Source organism: Anolis sagrei, chromosome 4 (assembly GCF_037176765.1).
Source record: "Anolis sagrei isolate rAnoSag1 chromosome 4, rAnoSag1.mat, whole genome shotgun sequence".
Classification (NCBI taxonomy): Eukaryota; Metazoa; Chordata; class Lepidosauria; order Squamata; family Dactyloidae; genus Anolis; species Anolis sagrei.
Genome location: NC_090024.1, coordinates 229,917,778 through 229,939,225, shown reverse-complemented (window position 1 = coordinate 229,939,225; position 21,448 = coordinate 229,917,778). Strand labels below are relative to the sequence as shown.

At 41.0% G+C, this 21,448-nt stretch overlaps 1 protein-coding gene across 1 annotated transcript in view; it reads right to left on the bottom strand.

Moving 5' to 3' along the window:
* Positions 1 to 5,210: 5,210 nt before the first annotated feature.
* Positions 5,211 to 21,448, bottom strand: part of CDH26 (cadherin 26) — a 42,205-nt gene continuing 25,967 nt past the window's right edge. Inside the window, exons 8-18 of the mRNA XM_060771638.2 lie at positions 20,491 to 20,676; positions 19,428 to 19,699; positions 17,783 to 17,925; positions 15,828 to 16,061; positions 14,023 to 14,253; positions 12,611 to 12,741; positions 10,957 to 11,037; positions 8,950 to 9,018; positions 6,999 to 7,103; positions 6,727 to 6,813; positions 5,211 to 5,512 (exon numbers count right to left, since the gene is read on the bottom strand). Of these exons, the coding sequence (XP_060627621.2) occupies positions 5,309 to 5,512; positions 6,727 to 6,813; positions 6,999 to 7,103; positions 8,950 to 9,018; positions 10,957 to 11,037; positions 12,611 to 12,741; positions 14,023 to 14,253; positions 15,828 to 16,061; positions 17,783 to 17,925; positions 19,428 to 19,699; positions 20,491 to 20,676 (1,743 nt within the window). The 3' untranslated portion in view covers positions 5,211 to 5,308. The remainder of the gene's footprint in view (positions 5,513 to 6,726; positions 6,814 to 6,998; positions 7,104 to 8,949; positions 9,019 to 10,956; positions 11,038 to 12,610; positions 12,742 to 14,022; positions 14,254 to 15,827; positions 16,062 to 17,782; positions 17,926 to 19,427; positions 19,700 to 20,490; positions 20,677 to 21,448) is intronic.

Genomic DNA, 21,448 nt, shown 5'->3' with positions numbered 1-21,448 from the left:
GGGGTTCTGGCATGGGCTAGTCCATGAAGTCACGAAGAGTTGGAAGCAACTGAATGAATAAACAACAATGTACAAAAGGATGAATGCAGCACAATCACATATCACCCACCCTTTCATAGTCTGGTGATAAGTTGCAATACAAGTGAAACATAACATGAAAAGTGAGTGACAATGGTTTTACACCTCTGGTAGGAGCTATTTCAATTTAACTTCTCAGTTTGTATGAGACACATGCACTGCAACAAGCTGGATGCATCTCCAGCCTTGTTTTTTTCTTGCTCTTGCAACTCTCAGCATGTCTGCTGGAACACAGTTCCATCACTTACTTTTGTGCAATGAGCCCAATCCACTTCTGTGGCGGTATGCCAGCACTGAAAGGATATCAAAGGACACTTGCCCTCTTCTCCCGCTCCTTCTCAGTTTTTCAGTGATTATTTAAAATCTAAACTTCAATTGAATAATAAAGTCAGATTACTAACAAGAGCGGCACTCAGGGAGCATACAACTCCTCTGCTGCGCCAGCTCCACTGGCTGCCAGTTTGCTACTGCACACAATTCGAAGTGCTGGCTTTAGCCTATAAAGTAGGCCTGTGCGGTTTCGTTCGTTAATTCGTTAATTCGTTAAACATTCGTTAATTTTTGCATATACGAAACGATAACAAAACATATTTTCAAACCCGGAAGGGTTTTTAAATATCGAAACGGCAACCCCCACAGTTTTAACGAGCTTTCGCTCGTTTCGTAAATGGGGCGGGCAGGGGCGAAGGGGCGGCGCGAGCGCGCACCCAGTGAGCCAAGCCCCGCGCCTGCCTGTTGGGCGCGAGCGCGGCTCCCGATTGGCCGGCCCGCGCGCGCTCGCCCTTAGGCTGAGGCCCTCTTTGGCAGGAGCTTCCCCCTCAGCGGCAGCAGCTTCCCCCTCGCCCCTTTGGTGCTCCGTGCTCCTTCTTCCCCAGGCTGGGCGCCAGGCTTGGGAGCCCAGCCCCGGGAAGGAAGGGAATTTTCAGCCACGGAGCAGCAGAAGGGCGAGGAGGAGGCTGCTGGCGAAGAGGGCCTCAGCGGCGGCAGCTTCCCCCTCGCCCTTCTGCTGCTCCGTGGCTAAAAGTTTCCTTCCTCCCCGGGCTGTGCTCCCAAGCCTGGCGCCCAGCTTGGGGAAGGAGGAGGACGGAGGAGCAAAGGGGCGAGGGGGAAGCTGCCGCCGCTGAGGCCCCCTTCGCCAGTAGCCTCCTCCTCGCCCTCAGCGGCAGCAGGCTTGGGAGCCCAGCCCCGGGAAGGAAGGGAATTTTTAGCCACGGAGCAGCAGAGGGGCGGGGAGGAGGCTCCTGCCAAAGAGGGCATTTCCATTTTAAAATATTTTTTTAATATTATTTTTAATATTATTCTTAAAAAATACAAAAAATATTCTAAAAATTCGTTAATATTTACAAAATTTCGTAAATACCAAAACTTTTTTGGGGGAAAGTTTTGTAATTATTTTAAATATTGAAACAAAAAAACACCCCAATTACAAATCGATTTTAGAAACAAATTTTTTCTTGATCAAACAGGCCTAAAGCCCTAAATGGTTCCGGCCCAACTTACCTGTCCAAACACACCTCCCCTTATGAACTATCTAGGATGTTAAGATCGTCTGGGGAGACCCTGCTCTCAACTCCGTCTGTGTCACAAATACGCTTGGCGGGGACGAGAAACAGGGCCTTCTCAGTGGTGGACCCTCGACTATGGAACGCCCTTCCTAGGGACATTAGATTGGTTCCCTCTCTTTTGATTTTCCAAAGAAAAGTCAAAACCTGGCTGTTCAAACAGGTGTTTGAAAAGGCAGTGTAACAAACATTGGATTATGGAAGAATTGGATTATGAGTTTGGATAATGTTTTAATTAGGAGACGAAATGACTTGTTTTTTTACTATTGTTATGGTTTTAACCGATATGTTATTGCTTTTAAATGTTTTTATGATGTTGTTGGCATTGAATTGTTGCCTTGTGAACCACCTGCAGGCTGAGAGGGGAGGTGTACAAATGTAGCAAATAAATAAAGTTGTCCTTACAAAAAAAATAAAAATTCTTGAATTGTGAGAGGACAGAGTTATACTGCTAACTAGAAGTACAGTCAAGGTGACCACATATCAGCAAAGTCTTGCAATTCCACAATGAATAGAGTGGTGTGAGAGTCACTATCCTGCTAAGTTGCTACTATTCCCATCATGTCAATGTCATGGAAACTTTGTGTGATGAAGTCCTCAGAAAGATGTCCCTTCCTATTGTTACTCTCTGCAGAACCTTTGTTGAATTTTATTTATTTATTTATTTCATTTCTACCCTGTCCTTCTCCCCACAAGCAATGTGGGGAGAAAGACGCCCAATGATGGGCCTAAAAGGATAGGTTTCAGGGTCATGTTTCGCCACTGAATAGCCTAGCCTAAGTCACAGGATTGGGATCAAGATAAAAAAAATGAAAAATACTATTGCATGCATCATCAGAGCTCTTTGAAGAAAAGGCAATAAATGTAATAAAATAGCTGAAATACGTTTTTGGCAATAGAGAGAGGAAGAGGGTTCATGACATCAGAAGGTAACAGGGAATGAAATTTTAGTTCTGCCATACTATAAAGCTCAGCAATTCCTTCTGATCTGGCCCTAAAGCAGTACGTGTTTGTTGTTCTGTGTCTTCAAGCTGTTTCCAATTTAAAGCAACCTTAAAATGAAACTATTATTGGGTTTTCTGGAGCTCAGTGTGTGTGATTTCTAGGGTCACCCAGTGGATTTTCATATCTGAACAGGGAATTGAACCCTAGTCACATCATAGTCTAATAGCCATATATACATATGTGAGAGGAAGCCACAGGGAGGAGAGAGCAAGCTTGTTTTCTGCTTCCCTGGAGACTAGAACACAAAACAATGGCTTCAAACTACAAGAAAGGAGATTCCATCTGAACATGAGGAAGAACTTCCTGACTGTGAGAGCCATTCAGCAGTGGAACTCTCTGCCCCGGAGTGTGGTGGAGGATCCTTCTTTGGAAGCTTTTAAATAGAGGCTGGATGGCCATCTGTCAGGGGTGATTTGGATGCAATATTCCTGCTTCTTGGCAGGGGATTGGACTGGATGGCCCATGAGGGCTCTTCTAACCCTTTGATTCTATGATTCTGTACCATGCTGGCAGCTTTATTTATACCGAAACCACTTCCAGGTCCCCTTTAACCCAATGGAATTATGGTACTAAGTGTCCACTTTAACTTTTATAGCAACACCCTAAAGTTGCAGTTTAAGGAAAGCTATCCAGAATTTTCAGCCAGAGAGCTCTAGTACCTCACCAAACTACAAACCTCAAGATTCCAGAGAATGCAAACACAGCAGTTCAGATGGAATCATAGTACTGTATTTGTGAAGTATGAAATTATCCTAATACTGTTACAGTGATAAATGTTGTTAATCCTTATGTTTCCGTGTTCCTTTTTTCCCCAACCTTTTAAATGAAAGGGAAAGAATTCAGAGTTTGCTCAGATGTAACAAGAATATTTTTTTTAAAAAAACCTATTTATTTTTAAAATATCAAACATGTATAAAAACAAGCCAGCAGTTGACAGAATACTTGCTGAAAATTCCCTTGGAAACAAGAAAAAGTTGTTTCTCAGTATCTGACATCCAATATATTATTGCTATCCCTGCTACCCTTTGCATAGACAGAATTCTACCCACTATAACAGGGGAATATGAAGTTACTGAACTATAGTTCCCAGCATCCTTTCTACTGACTATATTTTTAATGCTGTTGAGAGCTTCAGTTCAACTACTCCACAAAACCACTATCCCTTCTCTAAAGAAGCCGCAACCTCACTATCAAACCAAAATAGCTTCCTCTACAAACTGATGCAGAAGCACACAACTGACAACTCACCAAAATATTTGCTTAGCACCTCAGAATAAATGTTAGGTTTTTTTTTCCCTTTTAGTGAAACACAGACCTGGATTGTAAAAAAAAATAGTATGTCTGGTTTGTTTATCAAGACAGCAACAGTGACTCATGAGCAGAATTTCTCTCTCCGAGTCCTGTATTTAAAGAAATCAGTGCATAATTGGTTGTTCTGCAAGAAGTTGCACCCGTATGATTTGGACAGACTGCAAAACTTCAGCGTCAGAAAATATTTTAAATACTTTCTCAACTTCGTGGTTATCATTCCACAGATAAACACATCCACAATAGACACATCATCTGGAAATTCTAATTCTCCTCTGTTTGAAACACAGATATTAAGAGGAGAACAGTGTAAAAGTATGGTAGCTGGGACTGAGTACTGGTAGTGCTACGCTGATTCTGGAACGTTGGTTGTGAATGAGGAACACGTGTGTGACCACATGGTCGAGAGAGCGGGCAGAGTGAGAGACGCAGGCGGGACAGAGTTGGCAAGATAGTTCATAGGAACAAAAGACAAGCTCAACACAGGTCAGACAGGGGAGGAGACAGAAAGGGTGGAACAATAAACAGGGAAGCATTACTTCACTGTTATCTGTGTCCCACCTGCGTCAATTGAGTTCAGTGGTATCCTGCCACTGGATTGCGCTGTCAGCATTGGGGAAGCAGCATTGCGGAATCAGCATAGCGCTACCAGCACTCGGTCCCAGCTATCACACTTTTACTGAGAGCAGGCTGCTCTCATCTGCAATTGTGTATCCAGAAGAAAGAAATGAAGTCACTCTCTTAAATCTTCAGATACTTGCTGGACATCAGGAAGACTGGCTTCATTTATCTTCCTTTACTACAAAAGCTGCTCAGTATGCCCTCATTGCTTAACAGCTACCTCAAGAAAGTAGACATTGAGCAAGGAGCTAGGGAACAACTCTTTGCAACAATGCATGCCACAGCCCTACAGGAATCCTCACCTCCCAAACTATAAAATAGATCACTAGCTCTCCTTTTCCCCTCATTTAGGTTAATAAGCACTGTGCTTTTGCATAGGGATGACAGAGCTCATTGGGCAAGATGACTATGGGGTTAGGGGAGTGGAAAGAACAAATAAGGGCATAGGTTTGTTCTACCTTATCAGCAAACAACCTGTATTAATACATACGAAAAGGGAAAGAAGAGAAATTCTCCTACAGGTTTGAAAACTTGGGAGGATTCATAACATGAGGATAGAAGATTAGAGTCCCTGAATTCTTCTGTTCTTCAAAAGTCAGTTTAATTCCTCCACAAAAGAGGAAAAAAGGTATTCTCTCAATCATCTTCCAGAGCAGGCTCGTGTGCACATGCATTTTCAGGTTCAGATGAATCTGGAAGGATCCAGGCTTCCTAAAGGCACAGAGCACAGTCAATCACTTGCTGCAGATTCTGCCCAGAGCGAGAAACCGAGGTCCCAACTGGTCCAAGAAATCAGGAGGTAAGCTGCTATTGTCAAAATCATTTGGCACAGGTAGGGACCAAGAAGATGCATTTTTCTCCAATGGTCCTTCCCGTGCATAAACGCGGGGGGAGTAAGAGACCATGTTGTCCTCTAGGTTGCTGACATACTCGACTTTCTGAGAAAAGAGAAAGAATATTCAGATAGCTAAACAAAAGACTGCCTTTCTGTCTTTGTAATTCATATTTTATACTTCCAGACAAAAATTGGAAGTCACAAGTTACATATAACTTAATATAGTACATAACTTATTTTATTATTTAGTTATTTTTATTTACTGTAGTTTTACCCTGCTCTATCTCACCTCAAAGTGACTCAGAGCAGCTTCCAAATTGGCAACAATTCAATGCCATATAGACATAAACATACAAATACAATATACACATACATTAAAATCAGTGAAAATTAAAAATAGCAATACATTAAAATAAACTATATAAATCACAGAAAATCCAAAGTGATAATACAGGAGCCATTGCCATCATGTTGCAATTACTTCATAGCTGCCTGTTACACTGACTACTCTCTGAAAGCTTGGTCCCACAGCCAGGTTTTGAGTTTCTTTCTAAACGTCAGGAGGAAAGGAGCTGATTTGATTTCACTGGAAAGGGAGTTCCATAGCCGAGGAGCCATCACTGAGAAGGCCCTGTCTCTCGTCCCTATTAGTTGTGCCTGCGAAGGAGGCAGGACTGAGAGCAGGGCCTCCCCAGAAGATCTTAGTCTCTGAGGTGGATCATAGAGGGAGGTATGTTTAGACAGGTAAGCTGGGCTGGAACTGTTTAGGGCTTTTTAGGATAAAGCCAGCACTTTGAATTGTGCTCGGTAGTAGACTGGCAGCCAGTGGAGCTGGCATAACAGTTGTGTGCTCCCTGTACTTTAGCTATGGAGATAGAAGTAGGGTTTACTTTTTCTGCAAATCCTGAATCATTTTCAATGGTCAACAGATTGTATGCCCTCACAAATCCCCCTGACCTTGACACTGGAGAGATGCGAATAAGCTATGCTGTGTCCAAAACTGATGGGATGAATTTTGTATCAAAAGAAAGTTGAGAAAAATGCAAAATCTTCCCTAGATACCACCATAGTTTGGAGATCCAGAAGCATCTCAAGGCTGTACAATCTTGTGAGATAAAATAAAGCCAAATGTTTTCACAGCAGAACCTGACATTTCCAGGTTTAAAAGGTTGCCAACATTATTATTTAATAAAAATGCTAGACAACCTTTACTAAAAGGTAGGCCTCTGATGTGTATTGGCTTCTACATTAAGGAAATCCAGCACACAGTATTAAGGGAAATGAGGTGTAAGGCTCTTTTTATTATCTTCTTCTCACCTGATTTAAGATTCTGCCCACTGCTTCGGAAACTGGATCATGAGGCTTCTGCCAGTGTATTTTACTGCTTTGAGGAAACCGGGTTGCCTACCAATGGGGAAAAAAAGCATTAAAATTCATCTGGAAGCCCTGCCCCCAATTTACTCAAACAGAAGGGAAAACTAAAAATGGTAACACTTCATAAAGTTATTCTGCAAAGTGATGCATCAGAGATATTTCAACTACATTAAAGACAAAACAGGTGGGAAGATTGTATAGTTGGTTTATCATACCTGAACCCAATCTGGACTAGATTGGAAATTCTCTTGGATAGTTAGGGGTGGCACTATCCTTCCATTTTTTGCTGCAACCTGTGCTTGCATCATTCCAAGTCCATCCTTGATATGAAAAAAATGAAATATGTAGCTTTAAAAAAAAGACATGTTTTTCCCATCACACCCTAAAATCATCTTTCAAAATAAGAATGCTTAAAATGCCTTTTCAAAACCTGAGAGACAACTACAATTCTCAAGCCAGTGGCCACTGTGCTTCCATTCCAGGCTTTATTTATTTATACTCATATTATTTTTTAGTTATTAATTGATATGTTATTATTTTTGTATGTTGGTCGTGTTGCAAGCCGCCTTGAGTTTCCCCAGGGAGAGGGGGAAGAGTATAAATAAAGATTATTATTATTACTATTATTAGCCTCAATTTTAAAGAAGTCAGCCAAGGTGATGAAGCAATTTGGGGAAGGTGTTGTTCAGCACCCTGGATAGTTCCCTTCAAGTTTATACAAGGACCCACAGCTGATTCACCACCCCGTTGTAATGGAAGCTACTGGTCACCAATGTGTAGGGATAAGTATGCCACAGGAAGGTTTAATGCAAAGTTCAAAATGTCTCACTTCCTCAATTCCACTACAAGGAAGACATCTTGCTGTCTTAGGCAGAACCTAAGTCCCCCTCGGGGTGAGAAGGGCGGGGTATAAGTAAATGAAATAAATAAACCACCAATGGCACCTGAAAACTTTTTTCCCCATCTCAAAGATACACTGTGTCCAAACCAACTAGTGGTTCAACCAGACTACCTCAAATTGTTAAGTTTCTAGACATTTTATTGTCTTAATTACATCTGAATACCAACAGAATTCCATATTATCTCTTTCCTCCCTCCCTCATGCCCTGTCCCTTGCCTATTCAGACTGAGCATCCCTTATCTAAAATTCTTGGGACCAGAAGAGTTCCATATGTTGGGTTTTTTAATACTTGTACATACATAATGAAATATCTTTGAGATGGGAGTCAAGTCTAAACGTGAAGTTACTTTTTGCCACTGTAAGAATTTCAGACCAGATGGTAGTATATATCGAGCAGAATCAGATTTGGAAGAGATCACATGGGCCATCTAGTCCAACTCCCTGCCATTCAGGAAAGGCACAATCAAAGTATCCCTGGAATCTAGAAAAGGTTCTATTTTTGGGCTATACTAGTTGGAGGATTTAGCCAGCCGTCCTTTCATATATGCACTGAACTGCACTGCACTGCATCCATCCATCTATCTATTGGCTAAGGGCAGAGGAAAATAAGCTTTGGCATTCTACATGGACTTCAGTTCTCATCAGTCCCACCCAACATGGCCTGTGGTGAAAGTTTTAAAAAATTAGCAACCCATGCAATTCCAGATGATCTGCAATAAGGCATCTGCCAGTCATTCCCTTGCCTCAAAGCTGCAATGGGCCCATGAGCAACCACGTTATTTCATCCTCTGAGGCAAAAGGAAATCCAAAAATATTTTCCTTCTCTTTTGACAGTAAAAACTGTAATGATAATACAATAGTCTTGTGTAGGTTCAATCAAAATCTGCCATCTTTATCTTGAAGCCTTCCAGCTGTTACTGACTGGCAACTCTTTGGAAAATAAAACACCAGGCTCCATGGGTCTTTAGTGCTTTCCATCAAGAATGTCTCCTTTCATAGATGTAGATGTTTCAGTAGCATGATTAATGGCAAAGCAAGCAGATAGGCCATTTCAGTCCTTGGTACAGAATTTGTAAAGTCACTTCTTTAGACTACAACTCCACGAATCCACCACTCAGTGATCATATTGACTAAAGGATTCTGGAGCCTTTTTGTCTAAACTAGATAAAGTTTGAGACTTCTCCAATACATGGCATGCATTTATTATCATTGAACTCATTGTTCACAAGAGCACTTCAGTTCTGTCTTGAAAGCATTTTACTCACAAACAGGCTTTGTTCATAATGCACTTGACTGGATGTTCGTGAATGTGAGGGAGTCACTCCAGGTACTTCCTAAGAAATGAACAGCACAAAAGTACCTCATTTCTTCGGTTCTACAGTGGGAACAATCAATCCCTCCCTCGCTCCCTCAATCACTTCATTTATACCTCATCTTTTCACATTTATAGTCAAAATGGCTTTTGACCATTCTTTTTGTTGACTTTCAATGTGTAAATCCCCTCAACACTACCAAGTTAAACAGATTCTGGGTTGCTGTGAGTTTTCCAGGCTGTATGGCCATGTTCCAGAAGCATTATCTCCTGACGTTTTGCCTACATCTATGGTAGGCATCCTCAGAGGTTGTGAGGTTTGTTGGAAACCAGGAAACTGGGGTTTATATATCTGTGGAATAATGCCCAGGGTGGGAGAAAGAAGTTTATTTGAGGTAGGTGTGAATGTAGAAATTGGCCACCTTGATTAGCATTTAATGGCCTAGCAATTTTCAAGGTCTGGCTTCTTACTGCTTTGAGGAATCCTTTGTTGGGAGGTGATTAGTTGGCCCTGATTGTTTCTTGTCTGGAATTCCCTTGTTGTTGAGTGTTGTTATTTATTTACTGTTATGATTTTAGAAGCTTTTTTAATTCTGGTAGCTAGATTTTGTGCATTTTCATGGGTTTTATTTCCTTTCTGTTGAGATTGTCCACATGCTTGTGGATTTCAATGGCTTCTCTGTGTCATCTGACATGGTAGTTGTTAGAGTGGTCCAGTATTTATGAGTTCTCAAATAATATACTGTGCCCAGGTTGATTCATCAAGTGTTCTGCTATGGCTGACTTCTCTGGTTGAAAACTGCTAATCAAGGTGGCCAAACTGCTTCATTCACACCTATCTCAAATAGGCAAGAGTTCTTTCTCCCACCCTGGACACAGGGTGGGAGATATATAAACCCCATTTTGCTAGTTTCCAACAGACCTCACAACCCCATAGATGCAGGCAAAACATCAGGAGAGAGTACTTCTGGAACATGGCCATACAGCCTGGAAAACACACAACCCTCTGATTCCAGCCATGAAAGCCTTCGACAATACATTAAATGGATTCTATGTGCCATCATGTGAAGGTTTTCTATATTGTTTTTAAAAGTCTTATTGTATGTACTTTTTAATTCTATTTTAAATGTGGTTTTAAGTGTCTATTGTTAAGGCATCAAATGGCTGGTTGTAAACTGCCTTGAGTCACCTTCGAGTTCCAGAAAGGCGGAATAGAAATATCAAAAACAAATAAATAAATAAGGTGCATATTTGACAATGCTTACGTATATTCATCAAATCAACATAGACATAATTGAAGTTATGGGAACTGTTCCTAGGAATCAGTGAGTAACTATTCACAATCTAATAGCAGTAGATATATAGCAATCCCAGGTTTACGTTTCACAGGCTACCTTGGGTAAATTGCTTTCATTATCTAAGCTCCCTTCCACAGAATAGCTATAAAAAGGGATCAATACATATCAACAAGATAAAAACTGCACATGGCAACAAGATACTTCTGGTTGTAAAACCAAACCAGACACTACCTGACATAATAACAAATGTGTAAAATATCCCACTACTGTTGGGATATGGGGAAATAGAGATATCCAATGATAGTATTGCAGTGTTCCCAAATGATTTGAAGTCAAAGTAGAGAGAGCACTTGAATTCAGGATTCAGAGACACTCATTAAATATTCCAGCTACTAGAATGTATTAGCTTCTGAACTAAATACCCATAAATATTTAAAAGTAGGAAATCTCTGGGAAATCAAAATCATAATGATCACAATGTGAAATGTGAAAAAAAATCAAATAGAAACTTCTGCACAAAATCTAATTCTCATGAGGACAGACACTGCAGGATCACTTATACAACTGTTATATGCAGAACATTACAGTCAATAAGGCCTTGACAATCAATAGCATATACCAAGAAACGGAGAGCAGTATTCCAGTCACGGCTTTTCCATTACCTTAGCAGTCTGTGATTTTTCTTTTGAAATTTGTGCATACATTGGGGATGATACAGCATGAATCCTCAAATCAGGTGTGTCCTAAATGGAATTTCAAAGCAATAAATTTAATTAAGTGTCTTGCTCTAAAGAAACCACAAAATCCCACTGTAATGCTTTAAGAAAATTCAAATTAAATGTGTCATGCAAACAAAGTGACCAGAAACCCTGGCCCTACTGTGAGCCTCACACATTTCATTTGTAAAATAAAGCAATGGTTCTTAGCATTTTGGTCCTCCAGGTGTTTTTTGCATATCTGTGGGTGTATCTACATTGTAGAATTAATGCAAATTGAAACCACTTTAGCTGCTAGGGCTCAATGCTATGGAATCATGGAAGCTGGAATTTGGTAATGCACTAGCACTATTAGGTTGTTGTTCATTTGTTCAGTCATCTCCGACTCTTCGTGACCTCATGGACCAGCCCACGCCAGAGCTCCCTGTCGGCCGTCACCACCCCCAGCTCCTTCAAGGTCAGTCCAGTCACTTCAAGGATACCATCCATCCATCTTGCCCTTGATCTTCCTTTTACCTTCCACTTTCCCCAGCGTAATTGTCTTCTCTAGGCCTTGCTGTCTCCTCATGATGTGGCCAAAGTACTTCAACTTTGTCTCTAGTATCCTTCCCTCCAATGAGCAGTCGGGCCTTATTTCCTGGAGGATGGACTGGTTGGATCTTCTCGCAGTCCATGGCACTCCCAGAACTTTCCTCCAACCCTACAGTTCAAAAGCATCTATCTTCCTTCGCTCAGCCTTCCCTAAAGTCCAGCTCTCACATCCATAGGTTACTATCATGGCTTTGACTATCTTTGCTGCCAGTGTGATGTCTCTACTCTTTACTATTAGGTAGAAAAGGCTAAATGTTGTTGTTGCACTATTAGGTAGAAAAGGCTAAATGTTGTTGTTGTTTATTTGTTCAGTCGCTTTCGACTCTTTGTGACCTCATGGACCAGCCCAAGCCAGAGCTTCCTGTTGGCCGAGGCCAGCTCCAGTTCCTTCAAAGTCAAGCCAGTCACTTCAAGGGTGCCATCCATCTATCTTGCCCTTGGTTGGCCCTTCTTCCCTTTTTCTTCCATTTTCCCCAGCATAATTGTCTTCTCTAAGCTTTCCTTTCTTCTCATGATGTGGCCAAAGTACCTCATCTTTGCCTCTAATATCCTTCCCTCCAATGAGCACTCGGGCTTTATTTCCTGGAGTATGGACTGGTTTGATCTTCTTGCAGTCCAAGGCACTCTCAGAATTTTCCTCCAACATCACAGTTCAAAAGTGTCTATCTTCCTTCGCTCAAGCTTTCCTTATGGCTTTCTAAACTTACAATCTTCATGATTCCATAGCATTCGGCCATGGCAGTTAAAGTACTATCAAACTGCACTAACTTTATAGTGTGGGTGCACCCTGTGTGTTCTAGAGCATGATTTGCATTTTATATCAACAGGTGTGCATACATAGATTTGATATTCACACAGTGCAAGTAAACTTTCGTAACAGTGGAGGTGTGGTCTTTATTCAGCAAGGAGAAACTGTAGTGAGCAGCTCTAGTATTTATGTACTGTTCAATAAAGTTGTAAAGAGATACCACCTCTGGAAAGTCATGACTTAAAGGATATTCTTTCTCACCTCAGACAAAACATGCTGACTCTCTTCATTGTATTGGATCAGAGACTGGTTGCCTCCTTCATAAGGGATGAAAGGTTGGCCTTTCTCAGATTTCATGCTTCTGGAACACCACAGTAGGAGACACACGGCCACTAAAAAGGAGGGGGAAAGTTCATTACGGGCTCTATAAACTCCTTATCCTATGGACCTTTACATAAAAACACCTTTCTGGTGTGGTTCAGAATGCTCTTTGATTGCAGGGGTACTATAAATCCCAGCAAGTACAACTCCCAAATATCAAGGTCTATTTTCCCCAAACTCCACCAATGTTCGCATTTGGAGATATTGAGTATTCGTGCCAAATTTGGTCCAGATCCAACATTGTTTGAGTCTACAGTGCTCTCTGGATATAGGTGAACTACAACTCCAAAATTCAAGGTCAACACCCACCAAACCCTTCCAGTATTTTCTGTTGGTCATGGGAGTTCTGTGTGCCAAGACTGCTTTAATTCCATCGTTGATGGCGTTCAGAATGCTCTTTGATTGTAGGTGAACTATAAATCCCAGCAACTACAACTCCCAAATGACAAAATCAACCCCCCCCCCCCCAAAAAAAAACCCACCAGTGTTCAAATTTGGGAATATTGGGTATTTCTACCAAATGTGGTCCAGTGAATGAAAATACATCCTGCATATCAGATATTTACATTACAATTCATAACAGTAGCAAAATTACAGTTCTGAAGTAGCAACGAAAATAATGTTATGTTTGGGGGTCACCACAACATGAGGAACTGCATTAAGGGGTCAAAGTATTAGGAAAGTTGAGAACTACTGGCATAGCTGAAGTGATGCTTATAACTTCAACTATGATTTAACCATCAAGGGTTTTTTTAACCATCATCCTGTCTAATTCACAGACCTTTGATGAGGATGGGTTGATGTCAGTCAAGACTTTAAAAATGTCACTTAGAAATGTCAGAAATAATTGCAGGGAGTTGACCTGGATGGCCTTTTTGGTCTCTTCCAACTCTAGGATTCTATGATTCAAAGAGCAATGCTCTCCTTCCAAACAAGATTCTCCCTCTCAATTTTAAACAGCAGCCTTTGCCATTTGAAAATTGAAGGGTGAGGGGAGATAACTGGTTTTGTTTTTTCTCTTGGTCCAATAAATGAATTCAGTGCAGACCTAACAGGTCCCATGAGAAGGAAGTTGGCTTCTGGACTTCAAGAATTTCCCACTCCTGGTTTACAGACTGTTAAAAGATTAAAGCCAGCACTTTGAATGGAAACAGAACAGTTGTTTTTTAAAAAATCATGTGCTTTCCCATGGTAGTAATGTGGCTAAATGCCACGTTTACAAGGCATGTGTACTGTTTCTGATTAGCTAAAAGGAAACATATAGTTAAATGTAAACACTAGGCCATGCTCACATATCAATAAGAGGAATGCAGCTAAGATTGCTCCAATGGCTCCCCCTCCAAGACCCACTGATCCGGAGGCCCGTGCAGTCTTCTGCTCACACATCATCCCATCATGGCAGACACATACTGTAACATGCAAAGTCTGCTCCCTAGAAAACCCCTGCTTGTCTGAAATATGAAGAGGCACCGAATAATTGCCAGGTAGAAGGTTCTCCATCATAAAGAGCTCAACAGAATTATCTGAAATAGAAAGACAGTGGTAGGAGAGAGACAGGAAAGGATAAACACCATTATTAGGTTATACTTCTTTACAAAAGTTACAATGATGACACGGAAGGGTGAAGGACACAGAAGAGAGAGGGATTATCTCCCATCACCCTTCAGTTTAAAATGATAACAATGGATTCTTGGATCCTGGGAAGCTTCTGGCAGATCTTCAAGGCAAGAGAAGACCTCTAGAGTTAAGAGAGTTGTCTAACTTTCCCTGAAAGTTTTTGGGGAATTGATTCTATAGCAGCCTGAGGCAAAATGCTCACCACTGCAATTAAAAAAAGACCAAACCCTTATTACTACAAGATATATTCAATCCAATGTTCTTGTTCTTTTCTTAAGTTTGCCAAACTTGGGTTTATCAAAGCGACTCAGTAATATACAAATAGCACAAGCCTAAGGACCAGAAATCAGAGAATTTATCATATGGAACTAGAATAGGAAAACCTATCTGATAACAACTCTTACTGCCACCAACAAAAGGTTTGCAGATCACAAGCTGGACATAGGACATGCATGTTTTTTCCTGTTCATTTCCACCTGTCTTTCTCAAGTGTCCTCTCCCATCTGTAAGGTAAAGCTCAATGGTGCAGCAAAAGAAGGAAGCTAATTGAAGGACTGGAGACAAGGAAGGTCAAAAGTAGGTATGTGCACCTTGTGTCCTAAACCAGAGAAAAACTGAAGGGATCATGGAGTGTCGGATATATTGCTTGATTGAGCTGTTTCCTCACATGAGAACTTCTTCTGGTTTGCAGAATATACAGAAGTAGACAAGTGCAAAGCCTCATTATATAGGAGCATATAGGTCTCTTTGTATACATCTGCCAAAAGTGTACATTTGTCTTGGCTGCTTCTCTGTCCTGTCAATCTTTCTTAGTGGTGAAATTGTGAACAATGGACCACTCAATTTGTTTTTGGCCCACAGCTTCCATCATTCCATGTCAGTGCCAATAATTGTAGAGAATTATGAAAACTGCAGTCCAAAGGGGTTCTGGAAGGCCACATTCTTGTCATTTGGAGTTAAGGCAGAGATAGCCTACTTCTTCCTGTTCTCCAGGCCTTGAAGGCAACATTACAGCTGAATTCAGTTTAGCCACAGAACTTTTTCTGTTCTCTAATTCTCCAGACACCTTTTGCTGTTGGGTTTTTTTACCCACTGTTTGTCCTGCCTGCAATTCTGGCAGCTATGGCTTCTGTTAGGTGCCACCACAACGTTTTTCAGCCTCTCACCAGCCACACATTTTCTGTTTAATCTATAGAGTCAATGCCTCCTCATATTGGCTTTACTGAAACCAAGTAGAAGATTGGGTAAATTGGACATGAAAGAAATTAGGTGATTTTAGCTGAGGACAAGAACAGAAAGCAAGTCCACCCATGAGCACAGGAGTGGCTATAAGGTGGCAGCCCTAGGTAGTGATCAGGTCTCATTCCAAATTTAGTCTTTCTTTCCATATTAAATTTTACTTCCATACTCATTTTTTTCTATTTGTGAAGAGAAATCTGTTGAATAGTCAAAATGCCACAACAGTTAGAGATTAACTTACCAAAATTCTTTCCCAGTTTCCAAGAATTTCCCATATTCTCCAAGGTCTCCACTATCTGGAATGTAAATGGTTCTGCATATGGATGGGAATCTTTGTCTTCTGCCTTTATACGGAAAGGTACTTTTACTTTTCCTTCACAAACCACCAAAAATGGCGCAACTAGCATTGGAGCATTGTCATTAAGGTCAGCCAGGTAAAGCTGGATGGTACCTGTGCCAGTTTGCGGTGGAACACCTAATGGGGAAACATTCCATTTTACTGAAAACACACGCACAACCAAACAAAGGAGAAACAGAGCCGGAAAGAACCTTCAGTATAAGAGATGGATTTCATCCACTGGCTTTAGGCATCTGACCTCTTCAGAAAACACTTTCCACACTATTATCCACACAAGGTCATATCTGCTGTAAATGTCAGATGACCATACATCATTCAAGCTTGGCCTGTTTTGCAAGTTTTCAAAAAACAGACAAATCAATAGCAAGAGTTCACTGTGAGTGGGTCATGAACGTGCTTAGGACTGGGGAAAAAATTACAGCGACTTCTCTACCTACTTATTAACAGGATAGGGAAATTCCTTTTTAATCTTTCTATACATCCCCTCCAGTCTCTGCCAAGGGAGTCAGATGCTGGAACCATATTCTATAAAATTCCCCCAATGTCCTTGTCACAGTGTACAGCATGATTTATGGCTTCCCAGACTGCAGCCACCAACCAGATAATAAATGCAGATAGATTCATTACACATTTTAATAGGAATTGGTAAAAATGCAGCCCACCTTATAATCCATAATTTAAAAAATGTGACAAACATTGGAACTGAGGAAATAGGGGCCTAAATGCTATTGTTAATCCTAATCAGAGTGGAGTCACAGAATCAAATGGATTTACCTATGTGTAGACTTGTTTGTATTAACCAAGAGGAGCAAATGTGACATAGCAATTTGAGTATGAGACTATGACTTCAGAGAACAGGCTTTGCATCTCTGCTTAGCCATGAAAACTCACTGAGTGTCCTCGTGCAAATCACATACTCATAGCTTTCCCACGATAGAGTTGCCATAAGTTGGAAACAACTTGAAAGTATGCAGCAACAATTTCAGCCACAGTATATAGTTAAAGAAATTCCTTAAGTATTTATTTATTTATTTCCTATCAAAAGTATTGCATATATTAGTATAAAACTGATAAAAATAGAAGGAACGCAGGCAACTAAATATCTTTTGACCAAAAATGGGCAACAGCAATGGCATGTCTGTAGACTCAAAGAATTCTTCCTCTGTACATGAGGCAGGGCACAGTGGACAAGCATACAGATGCGGGGTTGTCTGTTCTGCTCCACAGTCACACAGGGTTTGGGACTCTTTTAGGTAGTGCCATTTTGCCAGGTTATCTTTTGATCTGCCCACTCCATTTCTGAGTCTGTTTAGGGACTTCCCAGTTGCCTATTCGTGGTTTGCCTCTAGAGGAAGACCCTCACGGGGGGCCATCTAGTTGGGATTTCCTGGTTTAGCTGCCCAGAGGGATACCCTTGCTGTTGCTGGGAGGACACCAAGAAGAGTGGTAGTTCTCATAAAGCTTTTCCTTGATTTGAGTCTCCTGAGAGGAGGCTGGTAGCCATGTAGTGGATGGCTTCCAGAGTGTCCAACCTTATTTCTCTCACATTTAGCAGCAACTTCCCATCACACATTGGGGGGGGGGGGGCAATGCCAGCTAGCTTGTAGAATTTATCAACAGGTGTAGGTTTAAGACATCCTGTGATTATTCTGCATTATTCCTTAAGTAAGGCAGGCTGTGTTTTCCTAAATAGAATATGCCAGTTCTGAAGATGGACAGAATTTGGACTTTGAAGAAATGTTGTGGTTCATCTTTAATCCACATCTTTCACAATTGGCAAAAAAATTCCACTGATAGGCAACTAGATTTTTACCACTGCCATTTCAAAACAGACTTACCATCATCAATAGCATGAATCACAATGGTGTAGACACTATTGTTCAAGTGCGGTGATTCTCTATCAAGTGTTTTAGCTGTCGTCACAGTCCCAGAATTTTCGTCAACGGTTACCCAACCATTTGGGTCAGAAGCTATTTTGTATCTTAAAGAGAAATCATTGTTTATTATTCAGGTGAAAAGGCATATTGAATAGCTTAGAAGATCAAGTAGAGTTTGCTGCTCAAACTACGACAGAACTAGAAACCCGAATTTTATACAGCCAAAACCAAACTTGCAAAACACAAACAGGTTCAGCTTGTTGCTCTCCTAAACAATCACAGAAGGCCTCAGAGCTCAATTGCTCCCTGCTAACTTTAGCTAAGATGTAGTTTTTGCACACCAGTCTCCTAACACTCTTCCTATGATGTCATATAACTACCTGCCACCCGAGGCACTTGGCTACCTCTTTCCTTCACCCTCTGGGGGTGTATTTCCTACTTTACACCATTTCCTTGTTTGGTTAGAACTTAATTGGTGCTAAGGCTGAAACCAAGTGTTAGCTTCCAGTGCCAGAGGCTAATCCTGAAATTTAAGGACATACAGGCAGTCCCCTGACTTACAAATGATTCATAGTTAGTTGTTCTATTACCAAGGACCAACCTGTCACCTTTGCAAATATAATTTGAACAGGTAAACAAGGTGATCATTAAAGGACAGAGCACATACATTTTCCATGTGGAGCTTTAGGAGGGTATGTTAATTTAATTCAGTGTTTTAAAAATGAAAATGACTTGAACAGAAGGTTCTGCCCCACCCCCCACCCTATTGGTATAATTAGTAGCAGTATCTGTAAATAAAGCCAAATCCTATATGAATTAGCATAGAATTGTAGTCCCATACACAGAACCACACTGATCTCTATAATGGTCTTTGTGATCAATTCATGTTTGACTATGGAGGCATACAGATTTGTCATGCTACACATTTATAGCTTTGTAGAGCCAGTTCTTCACATTTGGAGGTTTGATTTTTGTGGATTTCATTGTTAGCAGATTTGATTAAAAATGTTCTGTCTCAGAATTTCTAGATCTTCCAGTGTGACTCCATGGTCCACTTCTGCTGCACACTAACCATAACAGTTATGCCAAAGGATCCAGGGATTCCCAGAGAAGTATTCTCTCAGATTTTTTAAAAAAACAACCATTTTTCATTCATGTTTTTCACTTTCACAGGGACCTTAAGCCCCTAAACACAGTGAATATAAAATTGTAAATCTCAGGATTCCATAGGATGGCAGTTAAAGTAGAATACAGCACTATAGCAATGTAGTGTGATAAAGCAAATAGCCAGATGCTTCTCCAATCCCTTTTCTATTCTCTACCAGTCACAAAATGGCCATGTAGGGTAGAGATGCAATGCAGGAGCCTTTGATGAGTAGAGAGAAAAAGAATACCATCCTTCACATCAACTAAAAAAGGACACATGCAGGAAGACGTTTTGACTTAGGCCTCTGTATGTCATTATGGGTGCCATCCACACGGTATGATAAGATCTCCTAAGTAATGGATTCTGTGTATGGTTAGATTCCATACCAGCATGTACAGACAGACTTCTTCAGACAACCCAGTAAATATCAAGAAAGTATGAAGGAACATTAATGCCTACTTTATGCTGTGGGGTGCTGCATCTGGATCTTTTGCTTTGTATTGCCCAATCTTAGTTCCAGGCATGACTCCTTCTTCTTGTCGAAGAACAAGGATGGAAGGATTAAACTGTGGGGCATCATTTCTGTCAATTATATTGATGTCCACAGATGTTTGTGAGTACACTGGAGAAGGAACAGTCCTCACCAAACCGTTTTCACAAAGGAAGGGAGGTTCTTCATTCTCCACTGAAATTACAAGTTTCCTCTCAGAAGTACCATCATGGACCAAAGGCTGTGTGGGGAAAAATATAAAAATTACAGCAAAGTCTTCCACAAGTAAATGCTGACTATGCATAGCAAGATTGAGCAGCTGTGGAAGGCTATGGGGCTGCAGTGTTTTGGTTTTGTCCCCAAATATCTCCCAATACTCTTTAAGAGAGATGAGGAATTGTCACCAGATTTGTGGGGTTCCTAGACCATTTTAAGTGCATGAGAAGCCTTTTTAGCCATATGATTATTTTTTTCTGATCACTTTCTGTTATGCTCTCCTGGGCACAACTTAGTACAAGGGAATCTTAAAGCTTATTAAGTCACTTAGAGCTTTTGAAAAATATTACAACCAAAATTTGATCTCTGGTGGCCCAGGTAATTTCCATTAATGGTGGAAATGCCCTTCCCAGTCCTAAATATTGTTTGAGGGGTATTTGTAGGTGGAGGGGAGAGGGCAGAATGGGAAGAATTGTAAAAACTATATTTTAGACTCAGATGCATTATCAAATGCTTGGTAATGAATTTGGACCAAAGGCCACACTTTGTCCACCTCTCATCTATAGCAACATTTATCTTCAGATATTTTGGCTCTCAATCCCCAGCCAACAACGCTGAAGGATCCTACCAACTGGGGATGATAATAGACATATTTCAATATGTTCTGATTCCCAGAATAGGGGGCAAAGAATGTGGGACAACTCTCATCATCCCTCATTAAATGGGCTAGAGCTAAAAAGAAAAACTAGAATCCAACAACATCTGGGAGGACACATTTCCCAGTCCTGCTATAGAATGATTGTTTTAAATCTTTACCTTTACAATGCTTAGTATCCCTTCATTGCTATTTGGGTCTGTTTCAATGATGAAGTTCTCTCTTTCATTTCCATTCACTATCTTATACTTTGCTCTCCCAGCTGGTGTGTTGGCAGCATCTTTGTCTTCCACTCTGAGACGAAGGATGTCACGCTCCTTTTTGCCTTCTAGGACATCCAGTTGATACTTAAAAGGAAGGGGAAAGCATCTTTATACATCAAATATAATTTGGAAGCATTTTATTCTACCATCTATCACACAGCAGCATGATGAAGACATTAATTTCAAATGGTTAGGCGCCCTGGGAAGAATGGGCATTGCTACAAGGGAAACCATTATACCATTTGTTTGGTGTTTTGCTAAGCATTTGACATTGTTTCACCCATCACATTTTAAAGGGTTGAATGCTTCTCACAAAGCAAAAGGGCTTATCAAATGAGGCAGGCAAATCACAATGACAGCAGGACAGCAATGTCTTTGGCTGGGATGTGATGTCACTCCTCTCATGCCGCTCTCTTAGTAAGAGACAGCCTGGAAAGTAGTTCTTTTATCAACACAAATATCCATCAATGACCTGCCTTTGTAAAAACAAACACCTTCCAATGGTCTCCCACTGGGAGAACACATGTAATAAGTCCTGCTGTTATCCTACTGCAATTACAACTCACCTGAGTCATGAGTGAAGATATGTAGGAAACGATTAAATACTTGGGGGGCTACCTGTTTTTATTTCAACCTGGGTATTCCAAGAACACTTCAGCCCTTGGGATAAAAGAGGTTACCACCCTTCTTGGGAGGAGAGCAATGTCCAGTCTCGATAAAATAGTAAAGAGTAGAGACATCAGACTGGCAACAAAGATCCGCATAGTCAAAGCCATGGTATTCCCTGTAGTAACCTACGGATGTGAGAGCTGGACCTTAGGGAAGGCTGAGCGACGGAAGATCAATGCTTTTGAGC